An 18442-nucleotide genomic window follows, 5' to 3' on the forward strand; every position below is an offset into this window, starting at 1 on the left:
ACTGCACAGTGGATAAATAAATCTATAATTTGCAAGACTGCATGCATTATTCATGGTAATGAAATAAGATAGAGAGGGAGGTTAGACTTACTTATTCTAAACACTTGTGTATACAACTGCTAAAAATGAAATGACAGACAACTGTTTAAATTCAATTTATTAGGGACATTACTACAAAGGAAGAAGTGTGTACAAAATGTGATCAATATTGTACAGTAACAGTGCGTGCCAAATAATACACAGTGCAGTGCTTTTAAACACTTAAGTACTTTGACAGTTGTTGTAACATTCTCAACTGTACTACTCATATTAGACACTCCACGCAGTGCAAATTCCAGAAAAAGAAATTCTGGACTTAATTGTACACATGAAATCAGTTGCTGCACAATCCTATGGGAAACATACTAGTTTTAAAGATAGGTTTCAGAATGATTGAATTTAAAAAACCTAGAGTCTAGGCTGCATAGAAAAACGAGGCACAACATACCAAACATACATTATAAAGAATAAAAGGATCAAACCAGCATGCCAAGAAACATCAGTCCAAACATTCAACACGTAATATAGCAACCTCCCTGAGATTCACTGGGATTTATTCCTGAGGAGTTGAAGCTGATAATGCCTTATTGCTAACACACAGGCTTGTCTTTTGATCATTGATGTGATAGACCCATTGACGCTGCAGAGGGCAGCATCGTTTTACCCACCTTCTGCTACAGTACATATCTCCTGCTACTCCTGCAATTATGTAAAAAAAAAATGTGCTGCAATTTAAGAAATCATCCCAGAAACACCTGCTGATTAGAATACATTCCTCCCCATGCTGGCTTGGAGGACACAGGCCCTGTAACATTCTAGAGTGGAGGTTCCAAACTCCAGGCTTCGAGTATCTCAAACAGTAGACTTTTGTATTGTAGCCCCAGTCAACTAATCATCAGGCCCTCAAGGAGTTGAATCCCCCCCAAATTTACCAGAGGCTACAGCAAAAATGTCTGCTATTGGGGGGGTACTCCAGGACTGGAGTTGGGAACCCCTGGTCTAGAGTGTAGTATTGTATCTAACACACCATTTTGAGGTCGGTGTGCTGGTGGATTGGGGTGCTGTAGCCGGAGTCCCAGTCCCTTTCGAACACGGCCTGTAGTTGTGCCTGGACCGTAGGCTCCACTGACTGGGCAGCCGTTTGGTTCACCACCAGAGCCGATCCAGCAGTGTTCACAAAATAGTCTCCAGACCAGTTAGAGGTACCTGGTGATCAATGGGAAACACAATAACGTTGCATTTTATAGTGCATGGGATCTGACTTTGTAGGTTGTGCATAACGTCTGAGAAGTTACCTCTGGTTTTAACATCAGCAATTGTTGATTGGCATTATACAGTAGCATGACTGGTGCACGTGTTATCTAGGAGAGAGCGGAATCACCTATGTAGGCGACCTTGTCCGTCACCATGTACTTGTTATGGTTGACCCTGGCAAAGGGGATTTCTTTCTGCTTGGGATTGGCTGGCACAACAAAGAGTTTCTGTGAAACAGTGAAGAAGAGTTTAATATTTAACAATTGCTCTTGTGGAGGACGTTACCATATCAATGATGATAAGTAAAGTGCATGAGTAGCGAGAGGTCCTACTCACCACCTGGACATCCAGCTTGGCCTTGGGTTTCTGCATTGAATCCAAGGCTTTCAGGAAGGGGATCATGACAGGCGAAGTGCTGGCCCAACAGCTGATGAGCAGACGCACCTTCACCCGCTTCTCGTATGCCACACGTCTGATCTGAGTGTCAATTTCTGCCCAGTACCTACAGAGTGCGCCACACAGAGGGTTAGGCCAGAGTCATATGGGCAAATTATTATTTTTGTAGAAAATGGTTATCTTTATTTAACTAGGCAAGTCAGTTAAGAACAAATTATTATTTACAATGATGGCCTACCCCAGCCAAAACCATCCGACGCTGGGCCAATTGTGCGCCTCCCTATGGGACTCCAATCACGGCCGGATGTGATACAGCCTGGATTCAAACTAGGGACTGTAGTAACGCCTCTGGCACTGAGATGCAGTGTCTTAGACCGCTGCGCCACTCGGGAGTTCTAAGCCTTGTGTGCTTTATTCATTATAAACTGAATACATATCATAAACTTTGGTGAGGTTAATACATTAAAATAGAAGGCTGACCGTTTGGGTCGCGAGAACTCCATGGTGGGCAGGTAGTTCATGACAGCGATGTAGATAAACTCCTGTGCGTCCTCCATCACACTGAGAATAGACTGTAGGTCTCCGGTCCTCCCAGCAGCACAGAAAGATGGTGGAGAACTCTGAAGGTACAGCACAGTCAAATTAAGTATAGTAATATGTCTAACATAGGACCAGAGTAAATGAAGATGGGGAATTCCATAACGAGACTTCACAAACCGGTACAATTTGTATTATATGATTCAATTATTGGATTATTGAAAATGTGCACGTTTAGTCAATTCTTACCGTCAGATACACGTGGGAAGCTGTGCCGTTGAGTGGTAACTGCAGGGGCGAGTCCTTATTGTAAAGAGTGTTGAAACTGCTGGGCCAAGGGGACGGGATGGGTGTGTCTTTTTGCCCAAGGTACCAGTAGGCCTCGAAGATCTTCCCCAGGTCTGCAGCCAAGCAGCTGCAGTTGTACACCACAGCCCCCAGCTCCTTCACCTAAACAGGACAACAGAGGACGGACTGAACCAAAGCTACTTTCCCAACACTTGATGTGTACATTTTAGACAATACCCTGACACTCCAAACTTGCGATATAATGTTTACACTTTAAAAGAACAAGGAAATAGGATTACATCCTCCAAAAAAAACAAGAATAACTTTTCGAATAGTTTAAGGAACTTGTATACCGTAATTGTTGGACTATTAAGCGCACCTGAATATAAGCCGCACCCACTGAATTATAAAAAAATATGTATTTTGTACATAAATAAGCCGCACATGTCTATAAGCCGCAGGTGCCTACCGGTACATTGAAACAAATGAACTTTACACAGCCTTTAAACGAAACACGGCTTGTAACAAAAATAAATAGGCTTTAACGAAACACGGCTTGTAACAAAAATTAAAACAGTAGCCTACCAAGAAAGTCATTGGTCAATATCTTCCTCCTCCTGTGCACTGAAACCACTGAAGTCATCTCCTTCGGTGTCAGAGTTGAATAGCCTCAGAATTGCTTCATCCGATGTTGGATCGTTTTCATTGTCGCTCTCGTCACTTTCATCCGGAGGCAAATTCCCCGCTGAGCTCATGCTGCCCCTTCAACACGCAGCAGTCCAGCCTTTCGAAACCCGTTGATGATAGTGGATTTTTTGACAATACTGCACGCTGTCAGGACCCACTGGCAGACTTGACCAGAGGATGCTCTTCTCCTGCGGCCCGTTTTAGTGAAGGATTTCTCCCCACTTGTCATCCAAGCCTCCCACTGAACAAGGAGCGCCACCTTAAATGCACGATTTACACTGATGTCGAGTGGCTGCAAATACTTTGGGCCATCTGCTTTTCTTCCCTCTGAAAGCTTTTGTTGTCTTTCTGCACTGAGTCAGTTCCTCACGCTGCTGTTTCCAACGTCTTATCATCGACTCATTAAGGCCAAGCTCCCGTGCAGCAGCTCTATTTCCTTTTCCAACAGCCAGATTGATCGCCTTCAACTTGAAAGCTGCATCATATGCATTTCACCGTGTCTTTGCCATGATGAGGGTGACAAAATTACTACCGTAATCAGAATGATGGGAAGTTTGAGCGCGCTCGATTTACGTCACATTATGTGACGGTGCTCAGTTTTTTGGCGGCATGAATCTTGTGAAAGCGGGAAAAATCCATAAATTAGCCGCGTCATTGTATAAACCGCGAGGTTCAAAGTGTGGGAATAAAGTAGCGGCTTATAGTCCGGAAATTACGGTAGTTACATTTTCATTTTTGAACAACACATTGTTTTATTGTTAACTTAAAAAAATATATAATAATAATATGGGGGTGAGGCTGAGTGTGAGGGCACAGAGGAGACTCACCTGGGTAAGGGACCTCCAGTCCATGTTGGCACTGCCAATGTAGATGTGCTTCTTGTCCACCACCCAGAACTTGGTGTGAAGTACTCCAGTGGTCAAATCCCGCATGTTCACGGCTCTTACATCAGCACCTAAAAAAATAAGCTACCATTATCACCACAAAAAGCAAACAAAGTAATACTTCCTTAATTGTAGTTAGCAGCTTGACTGCGGTCAAATTAACTTGTGCAAATTCAATGCAATTGAAAACATAAATGCACGGTCAGAGAACCTCTTACCAGAACTTTGTAATAGATTGAGGTCTTCGTGATGTTGGGACTCTGTTGGTGTATTTACAGCGATGCGGACAGAGAGCTTCCCAGACACCTGAGCTAGCCTATTCAGGACATCCTCGCCCTATAGACGAAACAACTGTTTAGACTAAAATAAGCCACAACTGCCCACAGGTTAGAACTGCATCGCATTGCCTGCCAATCACAGAAAACACTCACCTTATCCGCCGTTGGCTCATGAGAGCCTGTGTCTTTGTTGGTGAGCGTCCAATAGAAAGACGCAATGTCCACGCTACTGCGAGCCTCACTAATCAGGTTTAGCCAAGCCTGGTAGATGGATGGGTTGGTGACACTAGAATTGAACTCTAACCCCTCTGGGATGCTCTCCAATAGAACGATTCTGGAAGAGAAAAAGGAAGCATCATTGTTTTACTAAACCCATGAACAGTTAAGGATAGCACCTGTTCTGCAAAACATGACAATGGTGGTTAACCACGTAACCACAAAGGAGTTAAAGCTGCAGAATGATAGAGAATGAATTAGCAGAATAAGATGCTTACAGTGAGCACCCAAACAGTGGGAAATTAGACATTGTACAGAGGCAAACTCACTTGCAGGGGTCGGTGCAGGTGTCAGTGAGAGGAAGTAGGAGCTGGAAGCCGGGCTTGTTTGGGGAGGAGTTAACCACGGGAAGCAGCAGGGTCTGGAGGAACACGGCAGCCAATAGCAGACTGACCACCCCAGTGAGACCCATCAGACACCTATAATACTACACACAGAGATGGCATGAGCATAGTCATGTAGAGGTGACCCTGACCAGACCATCCTGACCAAAGAGGAATGAGATAACGGTTATGGAACTGAGGTTGAATAGAATCAAATCAAATTGTATTTGTCACATGCACCGAATACAGGTGCAGTAGACCTTACAGTGAAATGCTTACTTACAAGCCCTTAACCAACAATGCAGTTAAGAAAAATAAGCGTTAAGACAGTACTTACTAAAATAAAATGAAGTAAAACATAAATAAATATATATACACATTGAAAAAATAATAAAGTTGAAAAAATAAATATATATTAAAGAGCAACAATAAAAGGACAGTAGTGAGGCCATATACAGGGGGTACAGGTACAGAGTCAACGTGGGCACAGGTTCGTGGAGGTAATTGAGGTCATATGTACATGTAGGTAAAGTGACTATGCATAGATAATAAAGAGAGAGTAGCAACAGCGTAAAAATGGGAGGGGGGGGGGTCAATGAAAATAGTCCGGGTAGCCATTTGATTAGCTGTTCAGAAGCCTTATGGCTTGGTGCGAGAAGCTGTCATGAAGCCTTTTGGACATAGACTTCACGCTCCGGTACCACTTGCTGTGTGGTATCAAAGAGCAACAGTCTATGACTAGGGTGGCTGGAGTCTTTGGCAATTTTTAGGGCCTTCCTCTGAAACCACCTGGTATACAGGTCCTGGATGGCAGGAAGCTTGGCCCCAGTGATGTACTGGGCCGTACGCACTACCCTATGTAGTGCCTTGCGGTCAGAGGCCGAGCAGTTGCCATACCAGGAGGTCATGCAACCAGTTAGGATGCTCTCGATGGTGCAGCTGTAGAACCTTTCGAGGATCTGAGGACGCATGCCAAATCTTTTCAGTCTCCTGAGGGGGAATAGGCATTGTCGTGCCCTCTTCACGACTGTCTTGGTGTGTTTGGAGCATGATAGTTTGTTGGTGATGTGGACACCAAGGAACTTGAAGCTCTCAACCTGCTCCACTACAGCCCAGTCGATGAGAATGGGGGCGTGCTCGGCCCTCCTTTTCCTGTAGTCCACGATCATCTCCTTTGTCTTCATCACATTGTGGGAGAGGTTGTTATCCTGGCACCACACTGCCAGGTCTCTGACCTCCTTCCTATAGGCTGTCTCATCATTGTCGGTGATCAGGCCTACCACTGTTGTGTCATCGGCAAACTTAATGATGCTGTTGGAGTCATGTTTGGCCATGCATTCATGGGTGAATAGGGAGTACAGGAGGGGACTGAGAACGCACCTCTGAGGGGTCCTCCCCATGTTGATGATCAGCATGGCAGATGTGTTGTTACCTACCCTTACCACCTGGGGGCAGCCTGTCAGGAAGTCCAGGATCCAGTTGCAGAGTAAGGTCTTTAGTCCCAAGGTCCTTAGCTTATTGATGAGCATTGAGGGTACTCTGGTGTTGAACTCTGAGCTGTAGTCAAGGAATAGCATTCTCACGTAGGTGTTCCTTTTGTCCAGGTGGGAAAGAGCAGTGTGGAGTGCAAAAGAGATTGCATCATCTGTGGATCTGTTGGGGCGGTATGCAAATTGGAGTGGGTCTTGGGTTTCTGGGATAATGGTGTTGATGTGAGCCATGACCAGCCTTTCAAAGCACTTCATGGCTACAGACATGAGTGCTACGGGTTGGTAGTCATTTAGGCAGGTTACCTTGGTGTTCTTGGGCAAAGAGACTTTGGTTGTCTGCTTGAAACATGTTGTTATTATAGACTCGGTCAGGCACAGGTTGAAAATGTCAGTGAAGACACTTGCCAGTTGGTCAGCGCATGCTCGGAGTACACATCCTGGTAATCCGTCTGGCCCTGCGGCCTTGTGTATGTTGACCTGTTTAAAGGTCTTACTCACATCGGCTACGGAACATCTGGTGCTCTCATGCATGCTTCAGTGTTGCTTGCCTCGGAGCGAGCATAGAAGTAATTTATCTCGTCTTGTAGGCTCGTGTCACTTTGGCAGCTCGCGGCTGTGCTTCCCTATGTAGTTCGTAATAGTTTGCAAGCCCTGACACATCCGACGAGCGTCGGAGCCGGTGTAGTAGGATTAAATCTTACTCCTGTGTCAATACAGGAGTAAGATTTAATCCTACTACACCGGCTCTGACTTTGCCAATTTGATGGTTCATCGGAGGGCATAGCGGGATTTCTTATAAGCTTCCGGGTTAAAGTCCCGCTCCTTGAAAGCGGCAGCTCTACCCTTTAGCTAAGTGTGGATGTTGCCTGTAATCCATGGCTTCTAGTTGGGGTATGTACGGTCAGTGTGGGGATGACGTCGGAAGAATCCCGGAACATATTCCAGTCTATGCTAGCAAAACAGTCCTGTAGCTTAGAATCTGCTTCATCTGACCACTTCTGTATTGAGCGAGTCACTGGTACTTCCTGCTTTAGTTTTTGCTTTTAAGCAGGAATCAGGAGGATAGAGGTATGGTCAGATTTGCCAAATGGAGGGTGAGCTTTGTACGCATCTCTGTGTGTGAAGTAAAGGTGGTCTAGAGTTTTTTTCTCACCTGGTTGCACATGTAACTTGCTGGTAGAAATGAGGTCAAATGTATTTAAGTTTGCCAGTATTAAAGTCTCTGGCCACTAGGAGCTCCACCTCTGGACAAGCATTTTCTTCTTTGCTTATGGCATTTACACAGCTCGTTGGGTGATGTCTTAGTGCCAGCATCGGTTTGTGGTGGTAAATAGACAGCTACGAAAAATATAGATGAAAACTCTCTTGGTAAATAGTGTGGTCTACAGCTTCTCATGAGATACTCTACCTCAGGCGAGCAAAACCTTGAGATTTTCTTCATATTAGATTTTGTGCACCCGCTGTTATTTACAAATAGACACAGACTGCCACCCCTTGTCTTACAGGAGGCAGCTGTTCTATCTTGCCGGTGCATGGAAAACCCAGCCAGCTGTATGTTATCCATGTCGTCTTTTAGCCATGACTCGGTGAAACATAAGATATTACAGTTTTTTATGTCTCGTTGGTAGGTTAGTCTTGATAGGAGCTCATACATTTTATTATCCAATGATTACACGTTGGCTAATAGGACTGATGGTAGAGGCGGATTACCCACTCGCCATCGGATCCTTACAAGACACCCCGACCTATGTCCCCAATATCTCTGTCTCTTCTTCATGCGAATGACAGGGATTGGGTCTTGTCCGGTGTCCGAAGTAAATCCTTTATTTCCGACTCTTTAAATAAAATAAAAACTCTTTGTCCAGTACGAGGTGAGTAATCGCTGCCCTTATTTCCAGACGTTATTTTCAGTCATAAGAGACAGTGGCAGAAGCATTATGTACAAAATAAGTTACAAATAACGTAAAATAAAACACACGCAATAGCACAATTGGTTAGGAGCCCGTAAAACGGCAGCCATCTCCTCCGGCGCCATTAGTGATCGAAATCACCATGAGTCCCATGAGAGTTTGTCTGTTTAAAGGACTATTTTGCCCATGTAATTCAGTGGTCCCTAGTAGACACATTCACACACAAAATTGACAATGCCTGAGTAGATATCTAGCTTTGAATGTCCTGACCAGTCCTGATGTTCCCAATTGCCAGTTTGAGTCAATTCCTACAACTCCCAAGATTCCCCTCTCTCTAACTGGGTGGAAAGGACGACGTGTGGGTTGAACTTGGTTCAACGTGTAGGTGTCAAAAGTGCTTCAACCTCTTCAAAAAATAATAATGTTCCTTGAGTTTTGTCGGAGTTTAGAGTGAAGAAAAGCAGCTTAACAGCCATGCTCAGTGCTCGCTCATGTTTCATCAATGAGCAGCCTAAGCAGAGCCGTTGCTATGGATACTCAGACACACGCAGAGCCATCATGATGGGGGGGGGGGGGGGGGGGCTGAACGTTGCAGGCATGGGTAAGGCTCAGGCAGGGCTCTATTAAACATTGGTCACAGAAGATCATTTGAATTACATGCCCAACATAAGTTGTGCTGCTTTCTAATAATCACTGGCATAGAAGAGCAGGATAGAAGTGTAAAGTGTTAAATGCAACTTTTTGACACACGGGGTCTTTCGATAGCTATGATGCAACTGTATGCTAAATTATGATATGCGTAGTGGAATGACTAGAAATACACATGAAAATGAATTTAGGGTACATTCCCTTTTAACTCACAACCTTGGCCACTGACTAATCATCTTTTTACACCATTTTCATTAGGTTGCTTGGTAAATGTCATTAATATTGGATACCATCTGTGCTTTCCTGCAGGACTCTTCTCTCCTCGACTCCACATTACACATCTGCACCAGAAGAAGATATTAAGGAGTTAGAAAACTGAGACACAAAATTCCGTCAAAACATATGACAACAGTACTGACAAAAATCTTACCTTCTCATAGGGAATATCAGAAATCATGGTTACAGAGTACTGTCTCTTTTGACAAAGTTCTTCAGTAAGCTCAGAAAAGGCTCTAAACAGAACAGAAGAAAATAACATCAAATAATTTAAGACCCAGCTATAGTTTTTAATTCTAGTCCTTTAGCAGACGCTCTTACCCAGAGTGACTTACAGGAGCAATCAGGGATAAGTGCCTTGTTGTTTGTGGTTCAAGTGACAGGAAACGTGTTGAGCTGTATCTCTATAGTGCCTGATGAGTGACCTTACTCACTGAGCCCCTATATCACAATGAATGGTGGAATACAGTACTCTCAGTCAGTAGTGTTATTCCACCGACGACATACTATCGTCTCCACACTACCTCTGCTGCCCCCCCACCCCCAATTCTGTCAAGACCTATTCATAATAAAGAAAGTTCAAGGTGTCATTAACACTATAGAAGAATGACTGACTTCAAAGCTACAGGCCAGGAGTGTTTGCAGGCAGGTGTTCAAGATAATGCACAGGCCTATATGGTGCACACTTTACATACAGTGCACACTTTACATACAGTACATGCAGAAAGTATTCAGAGCCCTTGAATTTTCCAAATTTTGTTAAGTTACCCCCTGATTCTAAAATGGATTTTTTTTTTTATGTATCTAAACACAATACCTCATAACGACAAAGCAGGTTTTTAGAAATGTCTGCTAATTTATACATGTTTTAAAACAGCAAAACCTTATTTACGTAAGTATTCAGACCCTTTGCTATGAGACAAGAAATTGAGCTCAGTTGCATCCTGTTTCCATTAATCATCCTTGAAATGTTTCTACAAATTGATTTAATACCATCCCTACAGTGAAGCATGGTGGATGCAACATCATGCTGTGGGGATGTTTTTCAGTGGCAGCAACTGTGCGACTAGTCAGGATCGAGGGAAAGATGAATGGAGCAAAGTACAGAGAGATCCTTGATGAAAAACTGCTCCAGAGTGCTCAGGACCTCAGACTGGGGCGAAGGTTCACCTTCCAACAGGACAACGATGCTAAGCACACAGCCAAGACAATGCAGGAGTGGCTTCAGTACAAGTCTCTGAATTTCCTTGATGGCCCAGCCAGAGCCTTGACTTGAACCCAATCGAACATCTCTGGAGAGACCTGAAAATAGCTGTACAGCGACGCTCCCCATCCAATCTGACAGAGCTTGAGAGGATCTGCAGAGAAGAATGGGAGAAACTCCCCAAATACAGGTGTGCCAAGCTTGTAGCGTAATACCCAAGAAGACTCAAGGCTGTAACCGCTGCCAAAGGTGCTTCAACAAAGTACAGAGTAAAGGGTCTGAATACTTATGAAAATGTGATTTCCATTTATTATTATTTATTTATTTGTACAAATTTGCTAAAATGTCTAAACCTGTTGTTGCTTTGTTATTATGGGGTATTGTGTGTAGATTGATGAAGATAAAATTAATTTAATCCATTTTATAATAAGGCCGTAACATAACAAAATGTGGGGGAAAAATCAAGGGGCCTGAAAACTTTCCGAATGCACTGTATCATTTGACAAACAGCACGAGATACTCCAGAGCACATCTTGTGGCTTGACATTTAATTTGTGGAACGCATTTCCTATGCTCATGACTCCAAAAAAATTATACGCCATTTCTGGACAAAATGTTCCAGAAAAGCAGAAGCATCTTAGATACGCTTAAACATATCAGTTTCTGAGGAGAAGTTAAATGAGCTGTTTCAGAGCTGTAAGTCACGAGTGGGAAGCCTCGACTGAGGGCAGGGCTCTAGTGACTATGAATAGGCTATCAAGCTGTACGAACTTAAAGGCAAGACGTTAACAGAATCATGTTGACCATTGTTTGCTTTGCTAATGACTGGTTCTCAAAGACACAAATAACAAGTGCTTTTAGTCAAACAAATGGCATATTGTTAGTGCTAAATTCAACAAGGAGCCTCACAAAACATTGTCTTGTGGCTGGCCTAGTCTATCTCTTTGTAAGAATAACTACATTTGTAGGGTAAATACGAAGAAGAATGCTTATGAGGCGAGTCAGCGTTAGAGAAAATGCTACTTATTTCAAACTTTACCCTTAAATGGTTATCTTCAATGACCATGTCATTATGGAAGATAAGATGGCTACATTTGGAGCTTGCCCCATGGTAATTGGCATTGAGTCATAGACAAACACGGTTATGCGTAGGTCCCCATATCCATGGTACAGTGAAATAAAGACTTGATAAAACATATCGTTTCAGATTTTGTGTTTATGTTCCTCTTTCTCCCTTGTCAGTAAATTGAGTGTCGTAACCACCAATTGCCTATGCATATTGAAAGTGTTCTGTGTGGAACACCTAGAGTAGGCCTATGAGTCAATTTCCTGTTTTTATTTGCTGAACTTGTCAATCAATTAGATATCATATTGCATGAGTATTGCAGCGGTTACATTATAGCCATAACATTGTTGCAACCAGTGGAGTTAAATACTTAATTAAAAATACTTTAAAGTACTACTTACGTAGTTTTTGGGGGTATATGTACTTTACTAAATAGATTTTTGCCAACTTTTACTTTACTACATTCCATAAAGATAATAATGTACTTTTTACTGCATACATTTTCCCTGACACCCAAAAGTACTCACTACATTTTGACAGGAAAATGGTCCAATTCACACACTTATCAAGAGAACATCCCTGGTCATCCCTAATGCCTCTGATCTGGCTGACTCACTACACACAAATGCTTCGTTTGTAAATTATGTCTGAGTGTTGGAGTGTGCCCCTGGCTATCCGTCAAAAAATTATAATAATAATTGTGCTGTCTGGTTTGTTTGCTTAATATACTGAATTTGAAATGCTTTATACTTTTACTTTTGATACTTAAGTACATTTTAGAAGTTCCATTTACGTTTGATACTTAAGTACATTTAAAACTAAACACTTTTAGACTTTTACTCAAGTAGTATTTTACTGGGTGACTTTCCCTTTTACTTGAGTCATTTTATATTAGAGTATCTTTACTTTTACTCAAGTATGACAATTAGTACTTTTCCCACCACTGGTTGCAACAATGTTTCGATGTTTGGAGCGTGCCTAGATGATCAAAGGCTATATAAGCGAGTAAAACAACAAGACACTCACATCCATACCTGAAATCATGCGGCCAGGCCTTGTGAAATCCGTCATGGATTAAATTACCGAATGTAAATTATCGTTAATGTTTTTACCGGTTACATTAGGCTATTGTTTTTAACAACTAAATGTAGATAAACAAAATGCAATTGCCAGAATGAAAAAATACCAGAGCATATACTTTACAAATTGGCTACGCCGTCTCGAGCGTGTGGTCATATGACCAAGCCTAAACAACCAATGAGAATCCAACCCAACGTCATATTGTGAGGCATCGCATCTAACGCCTGAAAATAGATGCCTTACATACTGATCTTGACAAGGATGCAAAGGTGCCGAGTGAGGTTGTCTTCTGCACGGTTTAACCAATCCAAGTAAATGTGGAGGAGTTAAGATGGACGTTAACGCCAAAAGCGGATAGTCGCGTCACAGACTCTCTTTACATTTCCCCTGAAAACCGGTACATCTCGATGTCGGGGACTCGACAGGCTCTGCAGAGGCTACATCCATAAAGATAGATAGAGGACTCATTTTTGTATCTGTACAGGGACGGGCAACGCCATTGAGGAAATATACATTTTTAAGTAGTAAATTTTCTTCTTCATGATTGGCTGACCCCTCCTCATGACCAAGTTGGACATCACCAAGTTGAAAGTTCCCCCTAGTTGACTACATTAATAAAAATGGTGTAAGACCTTCAATGGCGCTGTCCACGCTAAGATGGCCTTTTGGCCACTGGAGGCTTCTATCATACTCTATGGCTACATCAAACCAAAAGCCCCTCATTGTACTCGCCATGTAGTTTGACAACCAAACGAGGGCGCTGTAAGATCATAGCAAATCCTATTGGGTTTATTAATTTGATTTGATTATACTGATTATGGTAACAATCCACAAATACTGTGACTGATGCCAAAAGCAGGTGATGCCCAGGCCTACAATGAATGGGTAAGTCCCTTTTGTAGTGAAGTCCCACTGTCATGTGCGCAGGTATTTTTATTTTTGTCACATAGCCTAGTCACAAACCCGATAGAGGCCCCCAACTAGGTTCAGATTAATGTTGATCATCAACAATATGCATATTTATGCTAATAATAGAAAAAAATAACAATCTACATCATCATCACACATACGCACACACACACACTGTTTAATTTATTTTATCATAAAGTGTTGTGTAATTTGCTGCGTCTTTCAGTGCTGTGAGGCAAGGTGCGGGAAAACGAAGCGGTAATAACGTCCCCAGGGAGGGGACAGCCGTTGAAGGGCGAGGCCCTCGGGAATTGTCGCTCATCCAGGATACGATCAGGTGAATAACTCCTCTGAAACGGTCGCTCATCCAGGATACGATAAATAACTCCTCCCGTCATGCCAAGAAATTCTACTTTCTCTATGAACTATTCTGTAGGTATGGACATGGTCCATATACTCGATTGCGCTTGGACCAGTTATAAATGTTTCGATAAAAAAGTAAATATATTTATAAATAAATAAGCATAAGTAAATAATGATCACTTGCATTTGGAGGAAGTGACGTTTGTGACGCCTATTGTTTCTTGCGTTGCGTTATTCCTTGCAGGCTGACTGCAAGGCAAACGTATTAATGAAAATGTTTTTAATCATTGGTTTAGAATAGATACATTTTATTGTGTTAAAAGTTAAAAGTCATATATTCAAATATTTAGGATTTTTTTTTAATGACAGCCCAGAGACTGGCACCAAAACGGGCACCCAAAAAAATGGGCCTACTGTTTTTGACTGTGTCTGTGTGTTAAAACTATACTTATCTATTCTGATATAACTTCCCGTTCAAGGGTTTACCTGACATTTGTTTAGCCAATGGCAAATCATACTCACTCCAGGTTAGAAAGACAGACTTTTTACAAAGTAGGCTAGCCTAGGGCCTAGCCTAACCCATATCGAACACCTGCTATTGTAAAGGGAGATTTACCTGCTTAGCCTACCTGTCCAATTCCTTCCTGATGGAAGAATGTATTTCGTAGGCCTTCAGTACAGTTATTCAGACCCATGGCATTAAAATAACACAACTTGCACAAGTGAAGGCCTATTATGATCAAAAGGATGTTTATTTTCAGATAAAAAATTGTAGCTTACAAATCAGAACAATGATGTACCAAATTAATCCTGAGGTGTATTGTTTCCAATCAATTTAATATTAATAATATCTTTTTATTTGTAAAGTGCATTTCCCATACACAATGCGCATAAGGAAGAAAACTAAACTCAAACTAAATTCAGCCACTATACATTAAAAAACAAGCACAATAACATCAAACCATTACCTACCTACTGATACAAAATAAACTTTGCCATTTACTAGTTGTAAAACTTCTAATAGTTTGCCTAATTTCAGTTTATTTGACAAAACAAGCAAGGCGTAGTGTGGAGAATCATTGTACCATCTAACCGTTGTGAAATATATTTTCAATAACCCAAAATACTTTATTTTCAGCTGTTTGTAGCTGGTGTACCAAACTGAAAGTAAGCTAAATCTAAACTTAAGAATTGAAAGCATAGAAATATCGCACATAGCGCAGATATACCGCTTATGTGACTTGCTTTCAAGTAGATCTATATCTTAGATTTCTATGTGAATTTGGTTGACTCACACACAAAAATTACATATAAATTGAAGTTGCCTCCCTTACATGTGTAGGTAGCGCATTCCAGAGCTGAGGGGCCACATGTGAGAAGGCTCTGTCACCCATGCTGCACTGGTTTGTTGCTGGTGTAACCAGGCTGTTTGAGTCTGATGATCATTGTGTGTATGCTGGGGAATAGTTCACTCATATGTATTTAGGTGCATCACCCTTGAGAAAGGTAGAATGTGCTCATCTTGCTCCGTGCACTCTTAGAGCCAATAAGCACACGCTCTGTTGTGTTGCAATTAAGTTTTAGGAAGTTTAACTGCATCCATCTCTTGATTGCATCTAGAGAGTCTGTCAGTTTAGTTGTTACCGTTACAGTATCCCCTTTTGTCCTCACATATATTTGTGTGTCATCAGCATAAAAATTAAGGTTTAGTCCAAATCCTATGATTAATATACCGAGTGGCAGCATGTATTTAGAGAACAGGAATGGACCCAAAACAGAGCCCTGTGGGACCCCTTAATATGACACTAAATATGTTTGTGCTTTCCACAGTAGGCCTACCTACTGTAACCACATGGTGCCAGAAAGTCTGAAAGAGGAGGGATAGAGATGGTGAATTTGCTGAATATTACTAGTTCCTCTCTGCAAGAGATGGTTATCCAGTTGTTTAGGTAAAGTTGACTTGATGGATGCCTTCTCACAATGTAAAAATATCCATAATCTAGGCTGAAGACTAAAACTCAACCATTAGGCTCATACTGTCTCCCTTCCTCAAGAACAGTGTAGTTAAAAAGAAACACATCCACTGTCAAAATCCCCCGTAACTGATGCAATATCCTAACAGATGAAAGGACACTTTATTAAACTTTTTTTTTTACAGGCAAATAATCCCTTCTTTGCAAAGCTGCTTCAAAAGAAATTTCTGACTGACCTCAGGAGAGAAAAAAACCTGTGAAATGTATGCCTTTTGGTGTTTCCACAGTGGTACATATAACCTGGTTTATGTAGGTGGCCTCTGCAAAGTGTACACTATTACAATAGGCTCTTTGCACATGCTAGCTCAATTAGCTTGCTTGTTTGTGGGAGCAGTATGACTGTCCAGCCCAAATGAAAAGCATGAAAAGCATACTAAGTACACTCTGGAGACAATGTTGACTTTGTGTGATTAAAAGCCTAGGATTGGTGTCCGGGCAGCTATTGTTGCACCTATAAACAGTGAAAAAGTCCTCATCTTTGCCTTTTTTGGCTTGACTTTTGCTCTCTATCCAGAGTAGGAGGAGAATGACTGTCAATCTGTGGCCCTTGAGGTGTAGATTCAAGTTCTCATGAATGTTTATTTCCAAACCATTGGGTCAAATGGAGTTTAAGCGTAGAGGGCAGGAGAACCCAGACATCAAATACCAAGAATATCAGAGGTGATGTCACCAGACAGAGGGATAATTAATGAATGTGAGAGGCACAGGTGAGTGTGGCAAATGGGTGAGGGGAGGGGGGTTACCATGGAGACTTCCATTGTCGCGTACTTTTTTTTTATGACAGGGTGAGTCAGACACCACTTGCTGGCATAAGGCTATAAGAGCTGGCGCAATTCCCCTCAGTAGGGGGAAATTTCCCCTGCATGCATGTCCTTTCCCTGTATGTGACGTCACACCTGGCAGAGGGAGCCTATACCTTTTCCCCCTCTCTCCCCATTTTCTTGTTTAACTTATTATGTTTTTATCTGTGCCTAACACACCTGGATCTGTTGGGAACTGCCCAGCCAGCCTGTGACACAGCAGATCATGTCAGACTCGCAGTGACCACCTGACCAGAGACTCATTGTAGTACTCATACCTTTGGTTAGTGTTCCTGTTTTGGTTAATGAGTACAGACAGTGCCAGAAGTTGTAGTTGATGTAATTTAGGACACTTTTCTTGATGCATCAAGTCAAACGTACCTGTAATTGTTTGCCTCAATACATTCGTGAAAACAAATATTTTCTACAGGACAATGTAGGGGAGACTTTAGAAACTGAGTGACTCATTTGTTGTTTTTCATCAACCTGGTATATTTTCTTATCATCATTAGGATCTCTCTCTCTCACTCGCTTTCTCTCTTTAAAAAAAACATGTTTTATTTATTTAACCTTTAATTCATTATTATCTCTCTCGCTCTATTTATATTCTTTCTCTCTCTCTCTCTCTCTCTGTCTCTCTCTCTCTTTCTCTCTCTCTGTCTCTCTCTCGCTCTCTCTCAAACACACACGCACACACCCTCTCTCTCTACCATGGTAACGTGTGCTGTTAAAAATACCTTTTTGGCCTCCTTTCAAACTCAATATTAGTATTTTCTATTTATATGCATCCCAATTAGCTGCTGCCAAGGCAAAATTAAGTTACAAAACAAATTATATACAATTAAAAACATTACATTACATTTCACAACATTTTTCACAATACATTAAGTGTGTGCCCTCAGGCCACTACTCTACTACCACATATCTACAACACAAAATACATGTATACGTGTGTGTATAGTGCATATGTTATTATGTGTATATGCGTGTGTCTCTGCCTGTGTGTGTGTGTGAGTCTCTTCACAGTCTCTGCTGTTCCATAAGGTGTAGTTTTATCTGTTTTTTAAATCTGAATTTACTGCTTGCATGAGTTACTTAATGTGGAATGGAGTTCCATGTAGTCATGGCTCTATGTAGTACTGTACGCCTCCCATAGTCTGTTCTGGACTTGGGGACTGTGAAGAGACCTCTGGTGACATGCTTTGTGGGGTATGCATGGGTGTCTGAGTTGTGTGCTAGTAGCTTAAACAGACAGCTCGGTTCATTCAACATGTCAATACTTCTCATAAATACTGTACAAGTAGTGATGAAGTCAATCGCTCCTCTACTTTGAGCCAGGAGAGATTGACGTGCATATTATTCATGTCACAGCTCTCTGTGTACATTTAGATTTCCTTCTGAAGGTGTGCACACATCATTTCTACAGGGCAATGTAAGGGAGACTTTAGAAACAACTCACCTGACTCTCTCTCTCTTTCTCTCTCTCTCTCTCTCTCTCTCTCTCTCGCTCTATCTCTCTCACACACAAACACGCACACACAGTTAATGCTACCCGGATCTTGAGAAAGCCATTTGCACGGTCTAAGGGTTTGGAGAAGAAACGGTGCAGATCTAATTCTGTGGCTTGGTAGCGATTGTGAGCGTGAAACTGGGTGGAGTGCTAGCACCCATTAGCTGGGGTGACGCCTATTCAAACACAAG

At 42.1% G+C, this 18442-nt stretch overlaps 1 protein-coding gene across 6 annotated transcripts; it reads right to left on the reverse strand.

The window, feature by feature from the left end:
• Nucleotides 1-139: 139 nt before the first annotated feature.
• On the reverse strand, nt 140-12950 carry LOC109905463 (phospholipase D3). Of its 6 annotated transcripts, none has more exons than XM_020502844.2 (13): nt 12591-12950; nt 9608-9727; nt 9441-9522; nt 9301-9351; nt 4909-5066; nt 4517-4697; nt 4304-4421; nt 4029-4156; nt 2476-2676; nt 2170-2309; nt 1630-1795; nt 1421-1520; nt 140-1245 (listed from the first exon to the last, which is right to left on the reverse strand). In XM_020502844.2, exons 3-13 carry the CDS (start codon nt 9465-9467, stop codon nt 1058-1060), a joined length of 1458 nt encoding a protein of 485 aa, XP_020358433.1. In that variant the 5' UTR covers nt 9468-9522; nt 9608-9727; nt 12591-12950; the 3' UTR covers nt 140-1057. The 6 variants fall into 6 exon arrangements, 5 of the variants coding, with proteins under 5 accessions (XP_020358433.1, XP_020358434.1, XP_020358435.1 ...); XM_020502845.2 differs by having other exon boundaries at nt 9622-9727; nt 12591-12894; XM_020502846.2 differs by having other exon boundaries at nt 12583-12894.
• Nucleotides 12951-18442: the final 5492 nt, after the last annotated feature.

This window comes from Oncorhynchus kisutch, linkage group LG15, assembly GCF_002021735.2.
Source record: "Oncorhynchus kisutch isolate 150728-3 linkage group LG15, Okis_V2, whole genome shotgun sequence".
Lineage (NCBI taxonomy): Eukaryota > Metazoa > Chordata > Actinopteri > Salmoniformes > Salmonidae > Oncorhynchus > Oncorhynchus kisutch.

What these genes read in the sequence shown, in the direction of transcription:
- LOC109905463 (XM_020502844.2), bottom strand. Translation starts at nt 9,467, where the DNA reads ATGATTTCTGATATTCCCTATGAGAAG. An exon ending in CTGATATTCCCTATGAGAAG is followed by an intron (nt 9,352 to 9,440) that starts GTAAGATTTTTG and finishes CTTCTGGTGCAG; the next exon opens with ATGTGTAATGTGGAGTCGAG. An exon ending in ACCTGCACCGACCCCTGCAA is followed by an intron (nt 4,698 to 4,908) that starts GTGAGTTTGCCT and finishes TTTCTCTTCCAG; the next exon opens with AATCGTTCTATTGGAGAGCA.